General features: G+C 36.3%; 1 protein-coding gene across 1 annotated transcript in view; it reads left to right on the top strand.

Moving 5' to 3' along the window:
- Positions 1-27,867, top strand: part of gucy1b1 (guanylate cyclase 1 soluble subunit beta 1) — a 33,954-nt gene that overhangs the window by 3,750 nt on the left and 2,337 nt on the right. The window contains exons 4-11 of the mRNA XM_015344742.2: positions 492-610; positions 5,448-5,645; positions 12,987-13,217; positions 15,365-15,481; positions 16,768-16,901; positions 18,360-18,557; positions 21,270-21,507; positions 23,504-23,644. Coding sequence (XP_015200228.1) covers positions 492-610; positions 5,448-5,645; positions 12,987-13,217; positions 15,365-15,481; positions 16,768-16,901; positions 18,360-18,557; positions 21,270-21,507; positions 23,504-23,644 — 1,376 coding nt within the window. The remainder of the gene's footprint in view (positions 1-491; positions 611-5,447; positions 5,646-12,986; positions 13,218-15,364; positions 15,482-16,767; positions 16,902-18,359; positions 18,558-21,269; positions 21,508-23,503; positions 23,645-27,867) is intronic.

Raw genomic sequence — 27,867 nt, 5'->3', positions numbered from 1 at the left:
AGGACCACCCCAAATACAAATTGGAGAGTGCATGTTTTAGTCCTGTACACATCCAGGACTGTTGCATGAAGAGGGCACACCTGACTGATATGAATTGATTAGTGCAAAATGTATAATGTACAAGCAATTTTAATGATGAAGTGAACAGGGTGACTTGCGATCATAAAAAGATGTGAACAGCAGAGTGCGAAATGCAAATGTTATGTGGGATTTACATTTTTTTTAACAAATGGTGGATTTGATTGATTGTCGTTCCCTCTGCTCATTTGTTCCCTGAAAGATGATAATTTCAGTGTATGGTATAGTAATGCCAAACAGTTTTGACATCCTTTATGATATAAATAATAATTGTACAAATAATATTGAAAATGTTTTTTTTTAAATAAAACTAACATGGTTTTGAATTTAAAACATGCCTTTTAAAATATATAAATGAAAAGAGAGTCTTTCAGTTCTTCTATTTGCTTGTGTTGTCTGTCTGTATCTATTAGGAATTGATGCTGGGGAGATTCTGCAGATGTTTGGAAAGATGTTTTTTGAATTCTGTCAAGAATCAGGTTATGATACAATTCTGCGGGTATTGGGATCCAACGTTCGAGAATTTTTACAGGTAAGACTGTGCTTACTTTCGTAAACCATAAGAAAGGAGTAGAATGTGATTTACTCATGGCAAGCTTAGTGACTGATATGATGGTTATATTGTAGATTGATACATTTAATAAAAACAAGTCACTTTGTCAGTGTAACAGTGTAGAATTCTTTCAATATAATGTCTATTTATATGCAAGTCCAGATAAATAGAAAAGTCAGATAAAAACTAGTCTCAATAATGAAAAATTAGTTCTAAACTGGGGTGCCTTCTGTGTGGAGTTTGCAAGGTGTCCCTGTTTGTGTGTGAAGTTTCTCAGTGGTTTCCGCTAACCTTAATAAATTCACACTGATGAGGTTCAAAGCTGTCCCCAGACTGTAAGTCATGTGATGGACTGACATCCTTTCCAGGGTTTGATCCTGTTTTGTGACCTGTGTTTCTGGGATACAGTTTGCTGATACCCTTAAATGGATTAAATACCTTTCTGATAATGGATATATAGATCTCCCTTAAGGAAAATGATTTCCTTTACATTTTGTAGGCAGCATGTTAATGATAACACTAAAATTATCCAAATATTGAATTTTAATATATTAACATTAGTATGCACATAATCACATACTCGCTTTCATTTTTTGTTACTGTGCTTAGGCCAAACTTGGCAAGTATTCTGTGTTCTTGAGTGTGAAACCAGCTACTGTTAAACAGAATCTTTTTATCATCACATGTAGATCATAATCATGAAAACAGGCTATATACCATTACTAATACTACCTCACCCGTGAGCTCAGTTTTGATGCCCCTTTATTATCACGGTAAATTATCTGTTGTTCAGTTTTGTCAGTTTGAAATACAAATGCACACCAGTGTGTCCTCTTCTGTATTGTAAACCACAATGTTTCAGATGTGGAGCCATCTCCAGGTGAGTGGAAGAGAGTAAATCAATATTCATCCCTGAGGGAGGGCAGTTTAACCAGGGAGTGATGGAACATACAACATATAATAAGTAAAACAACTTTATAAAAAATACATTAAATTACAGAAAGGTAGAAGTGTCATCTTGTAAGATAGGGAAGTTATCATTGATGGTCTCAGGAATAAAAAGGATGTTAAGGGTGGTAGAGAAGCACCGTTGGAATGTAGTTGTGAGTCAGGGAATTCCTGTTAGTGTTGATGAGCCGGTGACTGTTTTTGGCCCTTTAAATGACATGTACAGGGTATCGTCCATCAAAAAAGAGTGCATTTTTAGGGCTTGGTTGTAGAAGGCTATGTTGTCACTACCTAGTCATCGGAGTCTGTGTAACTGTGAGAAAAGGAGAGAGTTTTTAGTATGTATGGGGTGGAAGCAGCTGTACAGAAGATAGCAGAGTGAGTCACTGGGTTTGTGATAGAAGCTGAGAGTTGTGGATGGTAAATGGAGAGGCAAGTAGTGGAAGATACAGTATGTTAACTGTAAATGGAAGGTATGGGTGAAAGTTTGTGAAGTGATGCTCTAGTTGGTCATTAGAGCTTATGGCAGCACCGACCCAACGCAGTCATCAGTGTATCGCTTATAGATGTCGAGGACAAAGCCAGTATATGAAGATACTTTCTGTTTAAGAAAGCAGTTGCCAGTAACTTCTGCAAGCTCCACTTTGTTCTTCTTAAATTGTCAACAGACCAAGTGTGTTCAACCAACTGATCAGGTGATGACAGGTGGTAAATCATTCCCCACAGCCATATGGTGAATGTAGGTGAGGCATGGACCTCTGTCTTGCCTTTGCTACAGCCTTTCTAGAATGGTATTTGCACAAACTTCCTAACCATTGTGTACAGCATAAATGCAAAAGTTTACACCGTAGGGGCGAAGAACTGAGATCCATGTTGGAAAAAGCTGCGTGCAAAAGGAGTGTTTTCTCATCGTGGAGGCACTTCATTCTAAAAGGGAAAAGCACTAATAAAAGCACCGTAGAAGAAACTTTCAGAAAGTAAAGGATATTTGTACCCTTATATTATAGAGCAAGGCAAATTTTACTAATTTTGTTAGATGACAGAATTCTCACCAGATGAAGATTAACCAAAAATTCAGTTCTAGTTGTGTCTTCTGAATCTTTAATAGCTTTGGCATTTCTCCCAACTTTTAGCATGTGAAGGATCACCATATTCTGACTTTTCAGAGTACTGTAAAACAGGATTTGCTTTTCTGAGACAACTTAATTTTGTTAATCCTGCAAGATCAATTTTTGCAGCATCAAAGGTTTTTCCTTTATTCTTTAATGTACAGCACCTCAGTTTCAGGACACCTTAATTTTGACACGTTTTTAAAAAGCTCGACAAAAAATTCTTGCTTATGGTAAATAAATCTTTTTTCAGCTTTCTGTATTCTCCAAAACAATAACCTCTAACCTCTGTCTCCTGTACGTGTACTGTACCCATATTTCCTTAATCTCTGCTTCTTCCTCTACAGTCAGTGGTCCCTATGTATCTAATTTCCCTAAGACGCACCTTATCTACAGGTACACCTTGTGCTCAGGTACTCCTTATCATGACAGCTGCACTTCTTTTTGACACAGTTTTTAGATAAGACATCTATAGTTGCACTAATGGAATGCTAAATATTTGCATAGCACCTGCCTTAATAAGGGGCAGTCATCTTTGTGCAAATGCAAACTTGCTTATAATTGGACTTTTCTTGAAGGGTTGTGTCTACATGTCTTATATTGATTTTTAAGAATCTTTGATGAATAAAGCCAAGGATTTACTTTAAATCAGTAAAGCTATATAGAACTAATTAATCTGTGCTTTATCATGTGGTACAGGCTCTAGTAACGTTTAATACAAGTAGTACTGCTTGCTGTGCCTGAAGAAATGTATTTGGAATTGACAGAAGTTGATTACAAGATAAGATCACTTTATTGGCCATATACCATTTTTTTGTAGTAGAAATTTGTCTTTCCGCATACCCCAACTTGCTCTCCATGAGACGCACAGACAGGGAGAGGCGTTTGGGGTCAGAGCGCAGGGTCAGCCATTAATACAGTGCCCCTGGAGCAGTTGGGGTTAAGGGCCTTGCTCAGGGGCCCAATAGAGTAGGATTCCTCTGCCGGCCACGGGATACAAACCGGCAACCTTCCAGCCACAGGCGCAGATCCTTAGCCACAGAGCCACCGCACCGTGGAAATAAGTGATTTTTAAGATAACTGATCATATGTAGAGCTGGATCTTTAATTAATTTCCATCTTGATACTTTCAATAACTTAAAGGATTAACTCAGTTTTATAATCTGTTCTTTAATTTGCAGTAACTTATTTAAGATCATTTGAGTTCATACCAGGGAAGTACATAAGAATCATATTAATTCATAGCAGTTTGATCCATTTCAGTGTTAGCTGGGGGGACTGCCAGTGCTTGTATAAGGAAACACTAGATGCTGAATATATTTGAATGGCAATGTAGTACATGAAGGGGTAAAATACTGTTATATAATTTTTATTACAGTATTAAACATGGCAGGGTGTAATTTTACAGGCTCTTGCGGTTAGCCAGCAGCCATATCACCCTGCAACTCACAACTGGCAACCCACTGAAGCTAAGCAGGTGTGAGCCTGGTCAGTACCTGAATGAGAGACCTCCTGGGGAAAACTAAGGTTGCTGCTGGAAGAGGTGTTAGTGGGGCCAGCAGGGGGTGCTCACCCTGTGGTCCATGTGGGTCCTAATGCCCAAGTATAGTGACGGGGACACTATACTGTAAACAGGCACCGTCCTTCGGATGAGATGTAAAACCAAGGTCCTGACTCTCTGTGGTCAGGTAGTCCCTGACCCAGGGCGTTTCTCGAAAAGAGTAGGGGTGTAACCCCGGCGTCCATTGGCCCTTACCAATCATGGCCTCTTAATAATCCCCATCTATGAATTGGCTTCATTACTCTGCTCTCCTCCCCACTGAGAGCTGCTGTGTGGTGAACGTTCTGGCGCACTATGGCTGCCGTTGCATCATCCAGGTGGATGCTGCACATTGGTGGTGGTGGAGGGGAGTCCCCATTACCTGTAAAGCACTTTGAGTGGAGTGTCCAGAAAAGTGCTATATAAGTGTAAGCAATTATTATTATTATTATTATTATTATTATTATTATTATGTAGTGCCATTATTGTTTACCTCAAAAAGTCTGTTTTTACTGCCAGTATTGCATGTAAACTGAAATTTTATCAAATTTCAGTAAGCATATGACTAACAAATGGTTTAGTAAGAAACTGATAAAATGAAAATAGATTTTGATAAGAACTTTGCTTACAAATTATTTGCTCCAGCTGTTGATCCAGTTCATTGACAGCTAATTTCTAATGCCATTGATAAGTGTTCTTGAAAGCTGTTATTTGATTATTGATTAATGACTTAATAATTTTTTCATTTGATCATAAATATTTCTAGCACTGAAATGTAATATTCTTTTAAGTTAATTTGCCATAAAAAAAGATTTTGTGAAAAGAGTCTCATTAGGGTATTATAATTAAAATGAGCTCTGAGCAAAGGCGTAATTTCATTTGTGCACAGTATTCACAAAAAGCCAGCAAGTACTGTAAGGTGTTTTGCGCTTCTGATTATTACTGAATATTCTGAGCATTTTCATCAGTGTGAACCAATGTGAATTTAAGCAGCTCAGTCTTTTAATGAAATTTGAAATTAATGGAAAGCTAAATTATAAAGCTCTATGCAATAAGTGTACGGAGTCAACCTATTTCAAGACACTAGCGCTAGGCCTATATGAATAAATAAAACAAAAGAGACCTTTTTTGCTTTGAAAAGGTGAAGATAAGGGCTGTAATAAAATACACTTGATTAAAAAAATTATCTTAAAGGTCATTTTTCTCTTTATGCTCTTAGAACCTTGATGCCCTGCATGACCACCTGGGTACTATCTATCCAGGGATGAGGGCTCCATCCTTCAGATGCACTGATGCAGAAAAAGGAAACAATCTTATCTTGCACTACTACTCAGAAAGGGAAGGATTGCAAGATATAGTTATCGGGATCATTAAAACGGTGGCACAACAGATTCATGGAACTGAAATAGAAATGAAGGTGAGTTTTCAAATGATTTTGGTTTATTTTTAATGTGTTTATGTCTTCTAGTTTCAGTGATTCCAGTGGGTTCAGCTTCATGGTACAATAAGATCTAACTACACTCTTAATTAGGATGTGCTTATTAAGATGTTCTTTCACTGTCACCACGTGGACTAAATCACAAGTCCAGTTTAATAATTTAAGGTAATTTGAATTTGGCATGGGCAAGAAATATGACCTACTGTATCTAGCATGAGCTCTGTATCTAGCAGAGGAATAACGTGGGTGGTTTTGCAGAGCCACTCATAAAGTAAACTCACAAGATGAATAAAATCTGGTGAGGTTTCCATATGTGTTTTGATTTTACTCCAGACATGTTGCTGGAACTAAATGGAAATTGATTTTATCACATCGCTGTCCAGTCCTGCAGTTAGAGGGGTAGGTTTCTAAACTAATCCAGCCGGTATCGGATTAATTCTACTAATTTCAGTTCTCCAGGTGCAGTAAAGCAGCTGCACCTGGAGAACTGAAATTAGTAGAATTAATCCGATATCTGCTGGATTATTTTAGGATCTGAATGTTAGGATAAAAAAACACCGCAGACTCACTGGCCCTTCAGGACCAGGATTGGACATACTCGCTCTAGTGGCTGTTGAGGTCTCATTTTATCAGTTTTAATTGTGAAGACTTACTTTTTGACCAATATCATACAGATGAAAGGCGGATGCATGGGCTAACAAGCAAATTAGCCACGAAAACATTTTCACTGGGAGTTGGAAAAATATGGTTTCCATGCACAGAAAACATGTATTCAAGAAAATCATGCTTAGAAATGCATTGATGAAGTAATGATCCAAATGTAAAAGTCCTACTGCTTGCCAGGCTTTTTAATTTTTGTGTTACCTTTCTCATCTTTCTAATTGCGTATGAACACTATTATTGAGATAATAAGGACTTGTTGAAAAGATTTTCAAGTAGGTAGCTGTGTCAGCATGCATAGAATGCAAAGGAACAAGTAAAGGATTATTTCATGCTGAAAAGAGAAGAAAAGAAACAATGTTTTGGCTGTGGAGCCTTTTTCGGGTGGGCTCTTCTCTTACTAGCTCTCACCAGCATTCCGTCTCTTCACAACGATCTTTTTCAAGACCAGGCTTTCTAGCCACGTCCTATTCCTTTATAGATGCCATTGTTTTAATATCATTCCTAAATGATTTCGCCTGAAAGTTAACAATTTTTCCATTGACTCTGACACCACCCCGAGTAACACCCACACCCAAAGAAAGGCTCCACAGCTGAGATGTGTTTCTTTTCTTCTCTTTTCAGCACGGAATAAACATTTACTTGTTCCTTTGTTGAAAAGATGTTGTCACTCATTGTTTCCTTGCTAAAGGTGTTCGCTCTTCTGGAGGAGCCAAAGTAAGAGCAGACACAGTCTTAAATGTTCTGATGTCATCTGCTCAGCAAATGGTCTCAAAACTGAATTGGAGGACTGTGTTGCACAATGCAGAAACGCTATTTGCAGTTTTATGCAAAGGTTTGGGCACCCCTGGCCAAATTACATGTTTTGTTGATTTTGGAAATGAAAAGAAGTTAAGACAACCTCCAGAACGAACAAACTTAAACTTTACATATTTTTGCAAATATTAATCAACAGTTACTATTTGCTAAATTTAACAGATTAAAAAAAAGAAACTGTAAATGTGGCATGTGCAAAAGTTTGTGTAACCTTCCAGTTGATCCACTAGTGTTATTTTTTTGTAAGCTCTCAGAACTTAATTGACTCTTTAGGCCTTAATATAAGTCAGGTGATGACAATTCCAGATCTTAATAAATTCTCTGACTCTTCGAACCTCTCAGGGTGTTGTGTACTCAACAACCATGGGCTCCTATAAGCAGCTGACTGAGGATCAGAAAATAAAGATGATTGACTCTTACAAAGCAGGGAAAGGCTATAAAAAGATATCTTAATGCTTCCTGCTTGCAATTTCCACTGTCTGAAATGTCATTAAGAATGGAAGTTAAGGGGAACTGTTGAAGTAAAGACCAGATCTGGAAAACCAAAAAAAATCTCAGATAGAACTGCTTGTAGACTGGTCAGGAATGCAAAGCAAAACGCCCATATCACTGTAAAGGACTTGCAGAAAATTTTAGCTGGCACAGGACTAGTACTAGTGTACTGGTCCACTGTGCAGCGTTGTTTGCACAAACATGATCTGCATTGAAGAGTCATCAAAAGGAAACCTTACCTGCGGTCTCATCTCAAAGTCAACGTCTGAAGTATGCAACACAACACTTAGATAAGCCAGAGGCAATGAAGTCAGTCTGGTCTGATGAAGTAAAAATTGAACTCTTTGGCTATAATCTCCAAAGGTAAGTTTAGAGAAAAATAGGATAAGCATTTGAAAAAAAGAACACCTTGCCAACTGTTAAGCATGGGGGTGGATCTGTTATGCTTTGGGGTTGTGTGGCAGCCAGTGGCACAGGAAATACTGTGTGGGTAGAGCAAAGAATGGATTCTACTAAGTATCAACAAATCCTGGAAGCTAATGTCCTACAGTCAGTGAAGAAACTGAGGCTGAAAAGAGGTTCGATATTACAACAAGACAGTGATCCCAAACATACTTCAAAAACAACCATGAACTACTTCAAAAAATGAAAAATGTTTTGCAATGGCCTTCACAGTTCCCAGACATGAATATTATTGAAAATGTGTGGGTAGATCTCAAACATGCAGTGCATGCAAGAAGACCTAAGAATATTTCTGAACTAGAAGCATTCTGCAAGGAAGAGTGGGGAAACAATTGCTAAAGGAAGAATAGAAAGACTGTTAGATGGCTACAAGAAATGTTTGGAGGCTGTGATTTATGACTGATAGGGTGCCAAAACCTTTGCACATGTCACACTTTTTATTTTTTTTTCAATCTGTTCAATTCAGCAAATAAATAGTAATTGTGCATTACAATTTGCAGAAATATGTCAAGTTTAAGTTTGTTCGCTACAGAGGTTGTAATTACTTCTTTTCACTTAGAAAATCAACAAAACCTGTCATTTGGCCAGGGGTTCCCAAACTTTCCCCTAAATCTGTCTTCATTTACTTATTCCTTCTCTTGATCAGGTGTCTGAACTTGTGATGCCTCCTTGTTGAACTAAAAGGATTTGTCTAAGGACATGACAAACATAGCATCTGTTTATTTAGCTGAAGATAAATCCCTTGCTTTAAAATTTGGAAGTAATACCAATACAATTGTGGTCTATATACTGTGTCTTGCAAAAGCCTTCCTTTGCCTTCCTTAATGTCCCATATTGAATATGTTGCATGCATATCTTTATATATACTGTAATATATTGTTGAATGTTCAAACTATTGACTTTTAAGGGTAAGGTAAATCACACAAAAATTAGCAAAACCTAAAGTTAAAAAATTGAAATATGTTGATTGAATAAATATTCAGATGCGAGAAGTCAGTATTTGGTGGAAGGACCTTTGTTTAGAGCTGAAATGCTTTCTGGGTAAGTCTCGGTGAGAACATACCCGCTTGATGCGATTTCTGGCCGATCTTCTTGGCTGATGTGCTCAAGCTCTCTGAGGTTGCTTGAGGGTTGCATATGGACAGCACTTTCCAAGTCTTTTCACTAGGATTCAAGTCAGGACTTTGACTGGGCCACTCAAGGACATTCTCTTTCTTATTCTTAAACCACTCCAGTAAAGCTTTGACCTTGTGCTTTGGATTATTATGCTACTGTAAATTGAAAAGTGATCTTTTGTCTCAGTTTGAGATCTAAAGCAGGTTTTCTTTTCAGATTTGCCAGTACTTTGCTCAATATTTGATCTCATCAGTTTTTACAATTTTTCCTAGAAATGAGAAACAGAACTACAACATAATGCTGCCTCCACCATGCTTGATAGTAGGGATGGTGCTGACTGATGTTTTGTACTACATTTGAGTCAGATGTCATGCTTTGCATTTAGACCAAAACTTTCCCGTTTTGTCATGTCTGACCACATTATCATTTGCCACAAGTTTTCAATGGAGCATCTAATTGATAATGCAAACTCCATGTGGGACTTGAGATGTTTTTTTTAGTTCCATACAAGTCCCCTTTATGGAGTGACTGGGATATACTGTAGCTGACCCATGGACATTTTCTCCCATCTCAGCCACTATGCCTCAGTATCTGTTTCAAAGTTGGTGTTGGCCTCACAGTGGAATTCCTAACCAATTTCTTTCTTGTCTGGCTGCTCATTTGAGAGACACAGTCAGATGTAGATTGTCTGGGTGTCTTCCACTTCTTAATGATCCAACTTCACTGTGCCCGAAGAGATATCAAGGGGCTTTGACATGTTTGTATACCCTTTTTCTGATCTGTGCCTTTGTACAACTTTATCTCTAAGCTTCTTTTTTAACCTCTTTTGTCTTCATGGTTTAACCTTTGCTTGAAATTCACTATCTGGCTGAGGGACCTTACAGAGACAGTTCTGTATATTTATTCTGAAATCATGTGAATCACATTTATTGCACACAGAGCACACTCAACTGATTGTATGACTCATTAAGTTTGTGTACTTCAGTAAATTAAGGTTTGCTAAAGTAAACCTAATATGAAATCATAAATTCTTGTTTTTTCTTTCATATCTATTTACTACTTTGTTTTTTTCCTTTCCATATGTGGTGAAGGTTGTATATATAAAACAAATATATTTGGTCATGACTGGCCTGAATACGTTACAAGGCACTGTACATTGTATCTATTGTTTTAAATTTATGCAATGTAAATCTGAAAATAACTATTTTCAGGAATTCTTAAAATTTCCTTTTAGTTTCTGGCATTCAAAAATTAAAATAATTGTCTGTTTTCTGGGTTTAATGTTTCAAATATAAGACCACATTCCGGCTTAATTACCTAGTTATTCACAATGCTTTTTTCTACAAATATTAAAAACAAATGAATATTTACTGAAAATAGTGATCATAGTTCATAATATTAATGCTTTCATTGCAATTAAATATTTGAACATAATTCTATTCTTCAAATAGTATATTCTTAAGCATAGGGATTCTTTTGTGATCATAAGCACTTCCAGAAAGCTGTCTACAAATCGGGTGTATAAGTTTTATTTTTGCTTATGACAATGAAGAAGAGGTTAACCTGGCTTTGATGTAATGGTATACTGTATTGTATGTTTAAAGATGTCTGTAATTATTTTCTGCTATTAATGTGTTTTGAAATTTTTAACACAGATAAGCTTCAAAGCTTTTTTGCTCCACAGTTTGTTTAATATGTATATATGTATAATATATGTATGTTTAATAACATAGTTCCCTTTTCCAAATTTAGTAGGTGTGAATTAAAGATTTACAGAAGAAAAACCTTAATGTAGAAATAACTATTTTATATACTGTATGTGTCATTTTCTAATAGTTTTAGAATATACAGATTATAAGAAAAAATAATGCAGAGGAAAAACAAAACTAACAGGAACTATATTTTACAAAATAACTCTGAGACCTAAACACTAAAAATATGGGTTCACCACACACCCTTGTCAATGTGTAAGTGTATTATAAATATTTCAAGTAGGTAGCTGCGTCAGCATGCGTAGGCTGCAAAAGAACAAGTAAATATTTATTCCATACTGGAAAGCATAGAAAAAATCAACGTTTCGGCAGTGGAGCCTTCTTCGGGTGTCATCTGAAGTGTTTGCGTTCTTCGGATGTCATTTGGGCACACCTGAGGAAGGCTCCACAGTTGACTTGAAATATATTTTCAATATCTGTATTGCTGAAACGTTAATGAAAAATTACCCATTTACTTAAGATACAAATATGATTCTAGTGTGAATTAGGTAGAACTATTTTTAACACATTATACTGTATGTTATACCAGCATATTTGACCTTTAAGACATCAGCTCAAAGCACATTATTTCCATGAGAGATGTGTTGAGGCTATTTAGTTCCTACAGATTAGACACTAAGGGAATCCAGTAACATTTCCCTGCTTGTATACCAAAGCTTCCAAATGAAGCAGTTTAATATTCATGTCAGAGTTCTTCTCATGAAGGATTACTGTTAACAATTTAGTTTTAGTTAACTGAAGAGTTGCCTTCCGTGTTTCAAATGGCTGCATTTCTATGGGGTTATAAGTCTCCACAAATCCCAAAGATGATCAATTATAGATACTTTTCTCAGTTTTAAATAATCTGCATGTCGTATTTAATTTTGACAGTACTGTGCTCTATGCTGAGAATGTCATTGTAAATTGGAAAATTAAATAATGTGCAGTACTTTCTCACAAAAATATTCTTTTGTGCTTTAATTGAATATGCATTTGTAACTACTATTTATATTTTATTACATTATTCAACTGTAAATGACAAAGGTCAGGCATTATGTAAACTGTTCTTTTGGAAATTTCTAGACTTAAACATTTAAACAGCAAGGTTGCATTTTGGAATGTTTAATTCAACACTGTTAAGCTTTATCTTGTCCTTAAATTGCAGTGTATTTTTTCTCTGAGCATAGAGTGGAAGAGTAGGTTTGACATCCAGTCTAAATCCGACTAGACATTTATCTAGATGTTAACTGAGGTTGCTATGGAAACTGTGTTTTCAGACACAGTAGGCTGACGTCACTAGTAAAAGGCCTCAGCACAGTTACCCAGTGGACATTAGGCCTGATTAGCCACATTTGTCACTGACAGTATTATTTTTTCTCTGACCTTGACATTTGGCATTTAACAGTTCTTGCTTATATTGTTTTTATATTCTATATTTCAATTATGTCTTCTAGGAACAGTAAACCAAAATAATAGTTATTCTGTAAAACACTGCACTGTTTTATATCTAGTGTATTTATCACAGTTCTTATCCCTTATTCCTGTGCAGTACACTATGTGATTTTTCCCAACAAATTATTTGCTTTTTTGAATGATTTTTCCAAATTTCTGTTTTCTGATTTTGCAATCTGAAGAGATGTTTTTCAAATATTATTTAGTTACTAATTTTAAAAATGTTTAAAGTACAACAAAAATGTCAAATAAAATGTACATATAACTGCAAAACATAGAGTAAAATGTTAAAAATGTTTCTCAAACCACATTAATGGAGCAATTAGGCAGGTCAAAAGCAGTGGAAATGGAATTAAGAATGTAAAGTGAAAAGATCAGTATTGGGACAATGCAGTGAAATCAGTCATTTTTGCTGTGTATTATTGAAATTTGTATTTCACATCCAAAGATAAATATGAGGCAAACATACAGAATGTCACCTCTTGTGTTTTGAGGGTTACTGGTTAATAAAAATGACTGTATTTATTAATTAGAGGTTCACCTATTCTTTATTTGCATTTTCATGCTTTAGGTCATCCAGCAAAAAAGTGAGGAGTGCGATCACATCAAATTTCTTATTGAAGAGAAAGACTCGGAAGAGGAGGCCTTTTATGAGGATTTGGATGGCTTTGAAGAGAATGGTACCCAGGAAACCAGAATCAGTCCATACACTTTCTGCAAGGCCTTCCCTTTTCACATTATGTTTGACAGAGACTTAGTGCTCACACAGTGTGGAAATGCTATCTTTCGAGTACTTCCACAGGTAAAACACCTTCTCCATGTGCTTGTGTGCTGTAGTACAAAATGTTACAAAATTGTAAAATATCTTATTGATACATTGCATTGTTGTTATAGGCATCCCAATTGTAGTGGAATTGTCAACGCTGCAATTCCTTCAGTGTCTGCATCAGGCACAGTGTGAATTTGAGGATAGTGTTTGTGTTACCTCTGCTTTATGCCTGTTATGTATTTGGGTGCCAGGTCTGGTTTTGGCCCTGAAATTACAGTTTTGTTTTAAATTATGGATCTCTCGGTGCTGTTTGTAATTGGGGATGTTGCGCCTAAAGGCAGCAATGCTATGATTACATAATTAACAAGGCTATTACCTTCTCTGCATTTTGAATTTAGTAAACATATCTCAGAAGAAAAACACATCTTCATCTTAGCTTTCAGCCCAGTAAGACACAACCAATTGGACTTCAGTATTCAAAATATGTGACCTCATATATTTTCAGATTTCTAAATAGAAAGTAAATATTTTCTGCTGTGTCAAGGTTATATATTGAACTGTTTAATGACTAGAGGCTGCATTCTAATTGAAACAACAATCTAATGGGAGATTGAATATACCAAATCTCCATTTGGACTGGTAACAGCTACTGTATAAGGAAGAAACATTTTCAGTCATCTTCCCATTCACTTTTGTTATATATCTTATTAGTAAACCCTTGCTGTCATTGATTAAAAAAATAATCCCCAAAAGCCTAAACTTGCTTCTGCTTAGTTTTCCATAGTTTTCTGGATAATACTGATGCATACTGCCTGAATTTGAAGTAATCTAGTCAAAGATTTTAAGCTTCTGTGTTTTTTGTTGGGCAGAGAGTTGTGGGTCCTGATGACTTGAGTTGTGGCAGGAGTGACTGACCTCCAGGATGTTGCTAATTCCATCTTCTAGGGATTTGATGTGGAAATTAGGCAAACTTAAATTTGTTTTATACATAGGTTTACATTAGTGCAGTGTACTTTTCCATTTTCATCTTCCAACAAAAATGGATTTGATAATGGTAGTCTTATTATATGTATTCCTTTCATCTAGCCTTGACAAAGTTGTTTTTGATATGTATATGATCTATAATCGAAAAGAGCTCTTTATAAGCTCTAAACAATATCTTCGTATTGGATTTATTTTCATTAGATTATTCACTTACATATTCATTTAGAACTAAATTATGGGCGGAGTGGTGGCTCTGTGGCTAAGGATCTGCGCCTGTGGCTGGAAGGTTGCCGGTTCATAACATGGCCAGCAGAGGAATCCTACTCCGTTGGGCCCCTGAGCAAGGCCCATAATCCCAACTCCCCCAGGGGCGCTGTACAATGGCTGACCCTGCGCTCTGACCCCCAGCTTCTCTTCCTGTCTGTGTGTCTCATGGAGAGCAAGCTGGGGTATGCGAAAAGACTAATTCCTAGTGCAAGAAATTGAATATGGCTAATAAAGTGATCTTTTCTTATCTTAAATAGGAAGAAGAATTCTACCCAAAATGAAATCATGTAGTAGTGTTGAAGTACTCGGTAGAACAGTTTAACAGAGCATGAGTTATGTGTTTAATCTGTAATGTAACATTTTGTTTTTTCACAAAAGCTAATGCATTTTTAGTTTTCAGTTGATGTTAAAATAAAGCAGTAAAAATCAAGTTAAATACATATACAGTAAATGATTCATATTTTGAATGCTAAGTACATAATTGAAATGTGCTTTGTGCTGGCACAGTAAAGTTTTTGATAAAACAATTGTCAAAATAAAATTTTACTAGGACAGATATTTATTTCATTTTAAAGCAGTTAATTGATGACCTCTACACTTTACGTTACCTCCTCCACTGATCTTCACTAAAGCCAGAAAGATCAGGAAACATTCATTCTTTCAGAAGGCAGCTTGTAAGAGATGCAGTTTTTCAGCATATTGACAATATACAAACCGTACTATCCACTTATTGAAACATGCAATTTAATTGTGCTATCTCACAATATTAACATATTGTCACATATTGTGTGGTCAGAGATGAAGTACATCAAGCAATATTCTGTGAGACTCATAAGAAAAAGAGTCTGTCCTATTGATATTGTGAAAGTGAAAGTCACATTTGCATGAATTCATTTGTGCTTTTTAATTCTTGTTGTTTTATACTATAGCTCCAGCCTGGAAGCTGTAACCTGCCATCAGTTTTTTCTCTGGTTCGCCCCCACATTGACTTCAGTTTCCATGGAATCCTCTCTCACATCAACACTGTTTTTGTGTTGAGAAGCAAGGTAATAAGTAACAGCTTTCAAACAGAATAGCAAAACTTTTGTTTTAAATTTTAAGAATTATATAATTTTATCATATGCACTGAGCTTCAGAAGAAATGTATTGCTCTGTTAATGCATGTGTGATTTTAGAAAAAATATAAATATTTTACCTATTGATGAAATGATTTTTTAATCATTTTGTGTTACACACTTTACTGAGCCTGCTACACTTGAGTGATTTTGACTGTTGCATAAGCACTTAATCACCTCAGTATTGCAAGAGTTGATGGAGAACAGTTGTGGGTTAATTTATCCTTTTTAATGTCAAACCTGCTTAAATATAAGAGAAAAGACAGATTACTTATCACAAGAGTAATGTCTTTGTCCCATCAGTATATTGGAGGCTGGGCTGAGTGCACTGTCACTTGCCATCTTGAGTTTCTAAAGTCTTAAAGTTTGCAATTTGTGTATATATTGTGACTTTAACCTTGTGTGTTTCTGAATTGAAGGTTCTATGCATCTGCGAAGTTGTGATATTCACTTTGTAATAGATTATTTTTTCAGTGCAGCACAGGATTTGGGTTCATTATGAATAGTAATATAATCTTAGCAAGGCCATATGACTGACACTTTAATTAGAATGAGACAAACATTCATGCTTATTTATTTCTGCAAACATTAATTTTATAATTGATGAGTAGTCATTGATACAGGCTTACTCTTCTATGAATTGTTATATCATTGTAATAATATTAAGGATATTTAATGAAAATTTGGTGGAGGTCTGTTTAGCTCTTAAGGAATGAGAAATCTTTGTTATTTAAGGAAGCTAAAAAGCAGCAGATTGCTTCAACAAAATGCTGACTAAATCATACCCAGTGATTATAAATATAAAAGTTGGTAGAATTACCTAACCTACAGTAAATCCTATTGAATTGATTTGCGTAATCTGAAGGAAGTTCAATTATTGCGGCTAAGAAACCCATCAATCTGATTACACATACTGTTGAGGTACCTACATAGAAAAATATCACAAGACTTATAATATGTCTTAAATGAAATATGTGAAGAGCCCAATGCACAGATAAAAAAACACATTTACTGTATGTGTTTTCATTTATGTGTTAGATATCTTAAATGTTGTTAGATAAGCCAAAGAGAAACACAGTAGTACTGCCATTGAATGTGCAAATTATGAAAAAATATATCAGTTATAATGGAGGCTGAATACTTCATATTTGGACTGGCTGCATTAATTAATTCTTACTTATATGAAACTTGAGTTTTCACTGTGTTTTATTTCTAAGGAGGGTTTGCTGAATGTTGAGAAGTCCGAGTGTGAAGATGAACTGACTGGTGCTGAGACCAGCTGTTTGAGGCTCAAGGGCCAAATGATTTATTTGCCGGAGGCTGACAACATCCTCTTTCTTTGTTCCCCAAGGTATGCAGTATTCTGCGTTAAAAAGTATCTTACTTGGTTGTACAGTACAACTAAACCAGGAGTGTCAAACATTGGCCCGTGGGCCAGAACTGGCCTCCAAACCCATTTCCGATTTGTTCCACAAAAAATGTTTGCAATACACAACTTCAAATAATTAAAATGAAATTCCCATTGTTTTACATGTAAAAGTATGGCCCATTCCTGAGGTCTAAAAAACAATAAAGTATTACTCAGTTACTGCCTTAAGTATGCTGAATTTTCAAAATAATAACACTATTGTGCATTTTTAATAACGGGCATGTTTAACTAAGTACAGTCATTAATAAGAAAAAATGACATTTTACATTTAAATCAAATAAGTCATCGCAAATTAGTTTCACACCCCTGCTCTAAACACTAAGTTAGACAACACTTATCGCCATTTCCTTTTCTGATATATCATGTGACCTTGTTACTTTTCTTATTTCTTGCATGAAGAACTGTAAAACTGCAGGATATCCCATTTTATTTGAGGCCCTACAGTGTCTATGTGGAAGAAAAGTATTTTCTTTGTTTCTTACAGCCTGAGTCAACTTTAGCAAAATGGATTTCATTGTATTCCTGTCAATTTTTATATTGTACGCTACATCTCATGTGAATGGTAACTCAAGTGCCTTACAGCAGGTACTAATTCTTTTAGTAAAGCTAATGGAATTCTAACAGAACCTACTTCAACATTTAACTTGTATCTAAAAAAACCCAACCCAAGTTAGAACTTCCAGCACTGATATATTGATGCATTGTAGTAATGTGCTAAATTGGTTTGGTTAGTTTTCTTTTAAACTTGAACTGTGCCATCCCATTGTACAGTATATTCCACTGACTTTTATTTTATCCTGTGATACTGTATACTTAGATGCATTAGAAATGCAACACTGTTATTAATTGCTATACCAATATATATTAATGTTACAGTACCTTTTATATACTGTATATATACAGTATATTTGGTGTTGCCTGCTAGAACAACAGTCTGTTTGTGCCCAGTTTTCTTCTACCAATCAATCACAAACAAATATTTACCTTTCACTTTTCTAGAGAATGTGTGTTTTGATGGGCTAAGGATGAGTACCAGCAGAATGAAACAAATTATTCGGTTTAAAATGCAGTGGAAAAACAAGTTTTATATTGTAACGTGGCTTCTTGCTTTTAAAAATATACTGTACATTAGTTTTTAATCAGATTACTAACAATAATTAAAGTTTACTACCAATAAAAAGCTTTGGGATTCTGATACTACAACCTATGACCTGCATCTGTATCTGTGTTTTTTTTTTACATGGAGATAAAAAAGATTGGGGTGGCACACTGCATGCCAGGATAGGCTCTGGCTCCCCAACTATCCTGAACTGGAAAAATAGGTTAGACAATGGATGAATGGATAAAAAAGATTGACTTGAATTGTGTGATGTGTCTCAGCGTGATGAACCTTGATGATCTGACCAGAAGGGGATTGTATCTGAGTGACATCCCCCTTCACGACGCCACGAGGGATCTAGTGCTGTTGGGGGAGCAGTTCAGGGAGGAATACAAACTGACGCAGGAGCTGGAGATCCTGACAGACCGACTGCAGCACACCCTCCGGGCCCTGGAGGACGAGAAGAAGAAGACTGACAGGTTGTAATCACATCTGAATTTCAGTTTTTCTTACTCTCCATAATGAATTTATTTAACAACTTGTGAGTTCCTTTTTTCTGGTTTGCACCAGAAGAGGTAGTCAAGAGTACTATTAAAGCCAATTCACATCGTACTTTGTACTGTAACATATTCTGATTTAAAATAACTGAAAGAAATTAAATTACTAAAGTTGAAACTGTCTAGTGGTTGAATGGTGCACAGAGCATAGTAATCATCAAGAGATCAAATTAAAAGTTGTTTTAGTTTTCCATGTTTCTAAATTGGATAAGCTGTGGTTATAACTTTTGGTTATCAGTCCTGTCTGAAAGCTTTCAGTGCATTTACACATCCATATAGAAATCCTTCTCAAAATATAGATCTAGTCGTAAGAAAATGCATTCAAAAATCAACATACATTCATAAGCTTGAACATAAGTTGTACATTTGTTGTACACTGTTGTTTTAAAGCTATAGTATATTTAATTAAGTGAATGATCAAAATAATGATTTATTAAAAAGATTTTGGTAATTTAATCCATAAAACATTAACAAATGATAAACTGTTTTGTCCTCGGTTTGCACTTTCACTGTCTTCATGGAGAATGTGTTCTGTGTTAAATAATTTAATGGCTCAAAACATCCATTAAGTGAAATCCAAATAGTGAAGAGATAAGAGAGATATCTGGGAAGTGAGATAATATAATTTATTGTTCTATTTTTGCAAACTATACAGTCTAGTAGCTTGAAGTTAGCTTTGCACCCAAATATAATAAGATGCTGCCTGTCCTTGGTCAGTAAGATAAAGGGCATGTATTTGGTAAGCTGGCTGTATGCCCAGAACATGAAAAGAACTAACTGTTGTCTAGTTTGCATCTTAGATATAATTAATTGGCATGTGTTGCTGTCTTATCATTTGTTTAGAATGTGTCATAGTAAGGTATAAAGGACCATCTTCAGCTACTTATTGTTTAAGTCTGGTGGTTGCAAGCCGGACTTCCATATGCATATGAAATAAAGAGACTTCTGCTTCACAGACACCTGAACGTTGTCATTTGTATGACACAACATTTGGTTCTTTGATTTAGACCTTCAGTGAGCCACATTTTTAAACTTGATCTGACAGATTATATTGGATGTAAAAATTCCATGAATATTTAATGCTCACCTTCAAGGTGATTTAATATAGCTAACTCTTGACTCTGCTTCAGAGCACCGAGAAAGTCAGTTTGCTGGTGTTAGCAACCAAACGTAATCTCCAGATGCTTTTTGCTCCCTGGCAAATATTGCAGTCTTCTATAAGATAGGTTTAGTCATTTAGTGCAAAGTGCATTTTGATATATGTGATGCATGAAGTCCTCCAGGGCAGATTAACATACTGTGGGCTGATTAAACATGTGTCCCTGTTCAATATGAATCCATGTTTCTGCTTACAAAACTTGTTACATGATAATACACTAGGGAATATGACATTGTAAATCACAGTATATATTATTAAGAGCATGATGCCTAAAAGTATTACAGTACATATAGTGTATGAAGCAACCAAGACAAAAGTTTGTTTTTGTGTGTTTGCTTTCAATATTGTCTTATTTACAGCATTAAACTTAATCTACACTCTTAGAGTCTACAGCAGGAATGTATTAAATATTATGAAGTTAAAATAAATATCTTTTTCTATGACTTCATGTATTTTAAATGTTTACATTGAAATTCAGTCAGTTAAAATTGTTTTTAAAGAAACCTAATAGCAAGCAAAAACATGCTCAAATGTTGTATCGTTTAGGAATCAATGACATACAGGACTTATTAATACACAGTAGCCAAGGAAATGATATCTATGTAAAAAAAGTCAATGTCCAACATTTACTGAGAAGATTCTAAGAATCTGTAGCAGTGGCTGAAATTTAATAGATATCCTTAACCTTTCACTCACACTTTGAAGTCATCTCTAGTGACACTGGCTATGACAATGCTTGCCAGGTTCTAGGTTTATTCAGGTTTTATAAGGGTTTTTAAGTCTGTGCTGAATAGACATGGAAGAAGGTGGTACATTTTCAGCAAATAAAAATCAGACAACCCTAAGACACTAAGTGTTTCTCCACAGGCTTTGAAGTTAGCATATTTTATCTGATAACATTTTCTTTAAATGGTTATTTTTCAAAGTAGTGCATTACGTGTGTGGATTAGAATGTACAGTGGACTCTCGAGAATAAAAAACATGACATTTTATGTAGTGTGCTGATCAGGAAAGCAGTATACTAAGCAAATCCTAGCTCATGAAGGTCTTTATCTTGCAGTGCAACTTTTACGTCCTGGACTATTGTGAAATCATAGTAAGCATGTAACACTAATATCTTTGATTTAGTGGTTTTTCATTCATATCATTTAGTTTTCATATTTATGTCAGCTCATTATAGCATTATAAGCAACAGTTTTTAAGCATTCATATTCGGTTTGCATATGAATGTTAATTTTAATGTAAACCACAGTTGATGGTGACCTGTTTATTGCATGTTTTTTAGAAAATGTCAAGATAAATGTTTAAGGCAGATTAAGGCATACTATGACATTTAAAATGGTAATCTTTGAAAACATCTAATAGGAAATGAATATGTAGCAACTATGTGGTATTACTCAAATATGTATGCCTTTCAGACTGCTTAAAAATGAAAAGTTCTTACCATTGCATTCTCTTTGATTTCTTTGTTCTAGATTGCTGTATTCTGTTCTTCCACCATCTGTAGCCAATGAGTTGAGGCACAAACGTCCAGTTCCAGCAAAGCGCTATGACAATGTGACCATACTCTTCAGTGGCATTGTTGGGTTTAATACCTTTTGCAGCAAACATGCTTCAGCTGAGGGAGCTATTAAGATAGTCAACCTGCTAAATGACCTGTACACAAGGTTTGACATTCTGACAGATTCACGAAAGAACCCATATGTTTACAAGGTAAGAAAAAGCCACTTTTATCACACGCTTAACTTAATTTATCCTAGACAGTTAAATGGGAAATTAACTTTCTGAGAAGAAGCAGTAGAATTAAAAAATACTGTATGTAATTAATTTAACTTTCTTTTCATTTTTGCATGTTCAATAAGCTATTTATAGTGTAGAATTGTCAAAAAATGTTCTGTTTTTATGAACCCTAAAATGAACATTAGGTTAAAATTATGAAGAAATAAATACTGGAGATAACACCAAGGTTGAAAAGCATTGATTATGTGCTTTTACACCTTTTAAACCTGACTAAAACTCTTTAAAAAAATTCTAGCAAATCAAGCATTCACATTTCACAATGAATAATCCATTCCTGTTTGTTAACTCCTAAACGTTTGTTCATGAGCAATTATCATCAGAAGACTACCATATGATACTTTAAAAGGCAGCTGGGGTTATGTGATGATAAAATTAGTCAAGCATCAGAATTTGCAATGCAATCAAATCCTTCCAGCTGGCTCATTGCTGCCTGAATTTATTCCATTAATTTATTCTCACAGCTGGATAACTGTGGGTTTACAGGATAAGGAACAGTAAAGGTTCTAACTGGATCAATTAATCAAACAAGTCCAGTAAGTATTTCATCTTGGAAGTCAAGCAACCATCTTAGTTTATGCTGGAACCCAATTTTTACATCTTTTCATCCTGCTGGTACTAGAATTTTGTATTTGTAAGTTGACTAGCCAAACGTTTTTTCATCGGGAGAAGTTTTTGCAATGGGCCAGGTTTTCGCAAAATGGTTCATGAGACATTGTGAGTGTAAAAATTATCAAAGCAACTTTTCAGGAGCCATCTTCAAAATGATTAGAATTTAGTTTTATTTCAGTCGGTACAGCAGTTCTTCAAAAAGAAGATTTTTTCAAAGGTTTTAGAATATGCATGTCACACCGTCATTTTTAAAACAAATTGAATCTGCTCTCAATATATGTGATTAGTATGAGACTACCTAGTCTTTGAAATTACCAGTCTTTTTGTTACAGAACTAGTAAGGAAAATGATCCTTACAGTTCCAGTATAATAGGCTTCCACACCTTGAAAACCAAAATCCTTCCAATAACTCTAGACTTCTACTACATGGAAGACTAATTACTAGATTATACCAAGTTAAAGCCCAATCCTTTATATTTGAAAAATGTGTAATTATACTTGACAAATATACTTATAGGATGGGTTGAGACAGTTTATGTACTGTCTGAATACATTTTATGTCTAAATGAAAAAGGTATAATGTTTTCCAGCAGGATTTTAAATGCCCCAAGGCTGAACACCCCAGATGAATGTTTTTAACTCATACAAAGGCAGGTTCTTTTGTCTGACAGCCTTGGAAATCAGGATGTGTTCAAACTCAGCATTCTGAGTGTGTCAGCAGTATTGGTTAAAAGGGCTACAGAAATTTGTTTCTAACCTTAAAATAAACAAAAGGAGAAAGATATACAGATATATAGATATACAGACATTTTTTGGGGGGGGATTTCTTAATCAATCCCCATCTTGTAAAATTGATCTATAAACCTTAATAGCTTTTAGCACTCCGCTAGATGGCAGTTTAATACCACTTTACTCAGGAATGCAGAATTCCTAAAACACCTTAATGCCGAACTTTAAGAATATCAGTTTAATTCTAATTTGGGTGCTGACAATATTTAAAACAATGAAATGTTTTCTGCTTTTCCCTCTTGGGAAAAGTTGGGGGAAAAAAAGAATTATGGTGCAGCATGAATGAAAATACCCATAAATTAATGTATTGTAGTTATGTATATTACTAATGATGAATAAGCAAATGTCTTTGTTGTAAAGCAAATTCCTATTGAAGGGCACTGTATAAATATATTGCTTCCAAAAGAATACTCATAGTAATTGAATAAATTGAATTTCTTTGCAGTAGTTTTGTTTATTACCAGAATTTTAAAGTTGCAAGCTAAATAAAAAAATTGTATTCCATTGACAGGTGGAAACTGTTGGGGACAAATACATGACTGTTAGTGGTCTCCCAGAGCCCTGCACTCACCATGCTCAATCTATCTGCCACTTGTCTTTGGATATGATGGAAATTGCTGGACAAGTCAAAGTTGATGGAGAACCAGTACAGGTATACAAATGAGTCCCTTGTAGATACTAGCATAATTCAGAAAGTTCTGTGCCAAAAAGTACTTAAACCAATTATGATCAAATTATTGTTGAACATAGTCACTCTTGAGCAGTGTAATTATTACTATTCCTGAAGCTTTCCCTTCCAGGAAGAACTTCCAAACAGCCTATTCAGGTACTCTACATGGCTATCCATCATCCTCCAAACAGTCTTGACACAAATATTTTTTTTCAGTTTCAGAAAAATGGTGAAAGTAATTTTATACTATATTTGGAAGAATGATGTGGAAAGTAAACATAAAAGATTCTTTGAGAGTGTTAGCAAGACTTCCATTGTGGCACAGTTCTTTGCATGGTATTTTCCATTTGATGGAGAACATGGAACAGATTATTTTTTATTATAGAGAATCCAAAGTACCTGGTCTCCCTCCTGGTATGTTTTCACACATACTTTTCTCTTGTAGCTTGTCGAGATAGGGTCTGGCTCCTCTGCAACTCTGTATTGGATAAAGCATTTAGAAAATGGATGGATGGATGATTCCTACAGATTTTCGATTTTCTTTTTAAGTGAGGGCATTAATGTCCTTGAGCGGCCCAGTTCATCTTCTTCATGTTAAGCTACAGTGTAGCTTTGGACTTGTGCATTGGGTCTTTGTCCTGTTGAAATGTGAAATATGAATTTTCATCCCAGTTTTAAGTCTTTAACAGGTTTTCCTCAAAGAAATGTCTTACTTTTTCATCCCCATTCTCATTATTTACAACCTTCCCAGTTCCTGCTGATGAGAAGCTCAGCCATGCTTCACAGTTGCTACCACCATGTTTCACAGTAGGGATGATACTGATTGTATTCTGCATTATGTTGGGTTTGCTTCAGATGTAATGCTTTGTATTTAGACCAGAAAGTTCAAATTTTGTCCCATATGACTGCATGTTGACAGTATTACTTAGGTGCTGTGTTACAAACTGCATGTGGGATTTGAGATGGGTGTGCTGTTCTGCCAGCTTTGTGAAGCAACCAGGTTATTGACAAACTTTTTCTCCCATCTAAGGCTCTCTGTGTAACTCTTTCAAAGTCACTGTTGGCCTCATGATAGCAGCCCTGACAAGTTTCCTTCTTACTGTTGCTCAGTCTGATCTAGACAGCTTCTGGGTGACATGTTTAACTTCTTGATTATCAATTTCACCATGCTCAAAGAAATGTTAAGTGACTTTGAATTTGTTATACCCTTCTCCTGAAATATGCTATTCTACAACTGAGAAGTACACCATAGAAAGAAAGATGTGTTCATTCTCATGTGAATTCATGTGATCCACTGTTATTGTACTGTTATTGAGTTCTTTAATTATTGTTAAAGTAATTTTGTGGACCTGAACTAATTGGTTTGCCATAGCAAAGAGGGTGAATATTTGTGCATTATTATGTCAGTGACCTAAGACATTTTAATAAGCCCTCTGATTGCAATCAACATTTTAGAAAACATTTTGTGGATAAACATTCTGTTCATCCTAGTGTTAATCCCGCATCGGCAGGGTCCGCTTGTTGGCACACCTGTCTCCATTTGGCGTGGTCATAAATGTCTTCTGGGGCGACGTTCACTTTCGGCATGTCTTCAGTGATCCGATCCATCCACCGCTTCTTGGGCCAACCTCGCGGGCTCAGTCGCATCGCTGTCCGTGACACCGTGTCCTCGCTACTTCTCATCACGTGTCCATACCATAACAGTCTTCCTTCTCGCGTCTTCCCCATTATTGGTGCCACTCCCATGCGTCGACGGACATCGTCATTGAGGACATGGTCAAATCTTGTTAGGCAGAGACACTACCGGATCATCCTCATTTCCATGACATGGAGGGCCTGCTCATGCCTGGAAGTTGCTGGCCAGCATTCCGATCCATACAGGGCGACAGGACGGACAACGGTCTTGTAAACTTTAGCCTTGAGTCGGATTGGCATCCAGTGATCGCATAGAACGGCGGTTACCTGGTGCCACTTCATCCACGCCGTGTTCACTCGGGCCCTGGTGTCTGGGAGGGTGTCGCTGTCACTGCTGATGATGGAGCTGAGGTATTTAAACTGCGCCACTTTCTTGACATCTTCACCGCTGATGCTGATAGTTCCGTCTGTTTAAGGGCCACATTCCATGTACTCGGTCTTCTTTGTGTTCAGCCGCATTCCATGCTCATCCAGTCGGATCTTCCATCTCTGCATTTGGTGTTGGAGCTCTTGGTGTTCTTCATCCGCCAAGAAGACCTTGTCGGCTTAGAGCAACAACCACGGGTGAGGTGCCTGGAGGTCAGTCGTTGCCGTGTCCATGCAGAGCACAAAGAGCAGGGGCGAAAGGGCTGATCCTTGGTGAACGCCGATGTTGATGGCGAAAGGCGGTGAAGTGCCCACCGGGCCTCGGATGACACTGGAGACGTTACGATAAAGCAGCTGGACCCATTGGACGTAGGCATCGGGGACGTTGTGTAATCGCAAGGTGTGCCAAATGAGCTCATGTGGGATCCAATCGAATGCTTTCTCCAAATCCAGGAACGCCATTTGGATGGACTTGTTCTACTCCCGGTGCTTCTCCAAGAGCAACCGGGCAGCGTAGATGGCGTCTGTCGTCCCACACCCATTGACAAAGCCACATTGGTTCAATGTGACACTGACCGTCTTGCGGAGTCTGGCGTCGAGGGCCAGCTCAAAGATCTTCATCGCATGGCACAGAAGGCGAATTGGTCGGTAATTTGAGCACTCCGTGATGTCACCTTTGCCCTTCCAGGTGGGCACCGTGGTGCTGGTTGCCCAAATCGGTAGGACTGCGCCTTCGCTTGAAGAGGCTCACGAGAATGTTGGCTCCTCGACAACCAAGGATCTTCCACATTTCGGCTGGGATATCGTCGGGTCCAGTCGCCTTGCCATTCCTCATCTTCTTGATGGCAGCTTCAATTTCCACTGTAGTGATAAGCAGGACAGGTCCAAGGATGGGGTCAGCACTTTGAATTGGTGGGTGGGGAAATTCATCATTTCAGATCCTCGAGAAGTAGTCGCTCCAACGCCGAAGGATGGCGGGCGGGTCTCGCAGATAAACATTCTAACAAAAGTAGATAAACATTCTAACAACACATTCTCAAAACTCAGTGGCAGTTTACAATTTGACTTAAAAAGGTAAAAGTGTTAGTTTAATGCTGTGGAACAGATGTAAACTGCTGGGCTTAATGAGCTTTCAACTGTTACATGCCTTAATGGTTTCTTTAAAGCAGTGGCAAATACAGATTATCTGTTTTACTTTAACTTTGATATAAAGTAAAACATTCCTAGTGCCAAATGACCTACTATTTAAATGACTTTGTATTTGTTGCTTTTGTTAATGCATGTGTACTTGTGCTCTTCTTTGTAATGTACAGAATACCCTACACCTATCAAAATAAATTAATCTCTTTAGTCCTGGAGAACAGAATATGGGAGTCTTGAAGAATTATTAGGAGTTCCCCAGAGGGAGCAGACACTGTGTTGCTTCCTGCAGAACACTAAACAAGTCCAGGAAATATAAATACATTAGCAAAACAGAGTACTCTGGAAATCAGTGCAGAGTTCATATAAGCCTCAGATGAGCAATGGACCCTGCTAAATACATGACAGGGGATTTGTCCAAAATAATAGATTGTCAGTGTTTATTTTTAGTTGATTTATTCATACTTGTGTCTTGAAATAATGAGAGTCACTTCTGCTTTTGAACTGATTACTTTTTAACATTGATTACATTTCAGTCTGAATAATAAAAAAAAAACATTTTTCTAAAATGGCTAACCTCTTGTTTTATTGTTTTATCAATTATTTGCAAGGTATGTTAAAATCTATTCAGTGATTAATGTCCCTGGCTTACTTCCATGGGAGGTTAATATGCAATAAAATGAATGTGATTTTAGTTGTGTAGAATAAATATAATATTCTATACAAATAATTTAACAATAGTGTTCAGATTCTTAATTTTCTTTGCAATGATAGGTCTCTGACAGAACTGTTAAAACTTGCATAAAGGTGTTTATTCTGTTGGTGTATCAAGAAACTAATGCTGTTGTGAATGACAGTTTTGTGACTGTCCTACATAAACAGTAAAATAGTTTATGTAAGAATAACATGATGGAGATCAAAATGAATTTGAAAAGACTTAAGTAAAATTGAAGCCTACGTCTGTGACTGTTTTTCTCACATTTGTTTTTGTTGGAAGATGCCTC

The sequence above is a fragment of the Lepisosteus oculatus genome, chromosome 1, assembly GCF_040954835.1.
Source record: "Lepisosteus oculatus isolate fLepOcu1 chromosome 1, fLepOcu1.hap2, whole genome shotgun sequence".
Classification (NCBI taxonomy): domain Eukaryota; kingdom Metazoa; phylum Chordata; class Actinopteri; order Semionotiformes; family Lepisosteidae; genus Lepisosteus; species Lepisosteus oculatus.
The sequence above is the reverse complement of the archived record's forward strand: the minus strand, read 5'-3'. Positions and strand labels throughout refer to the sequence as shown.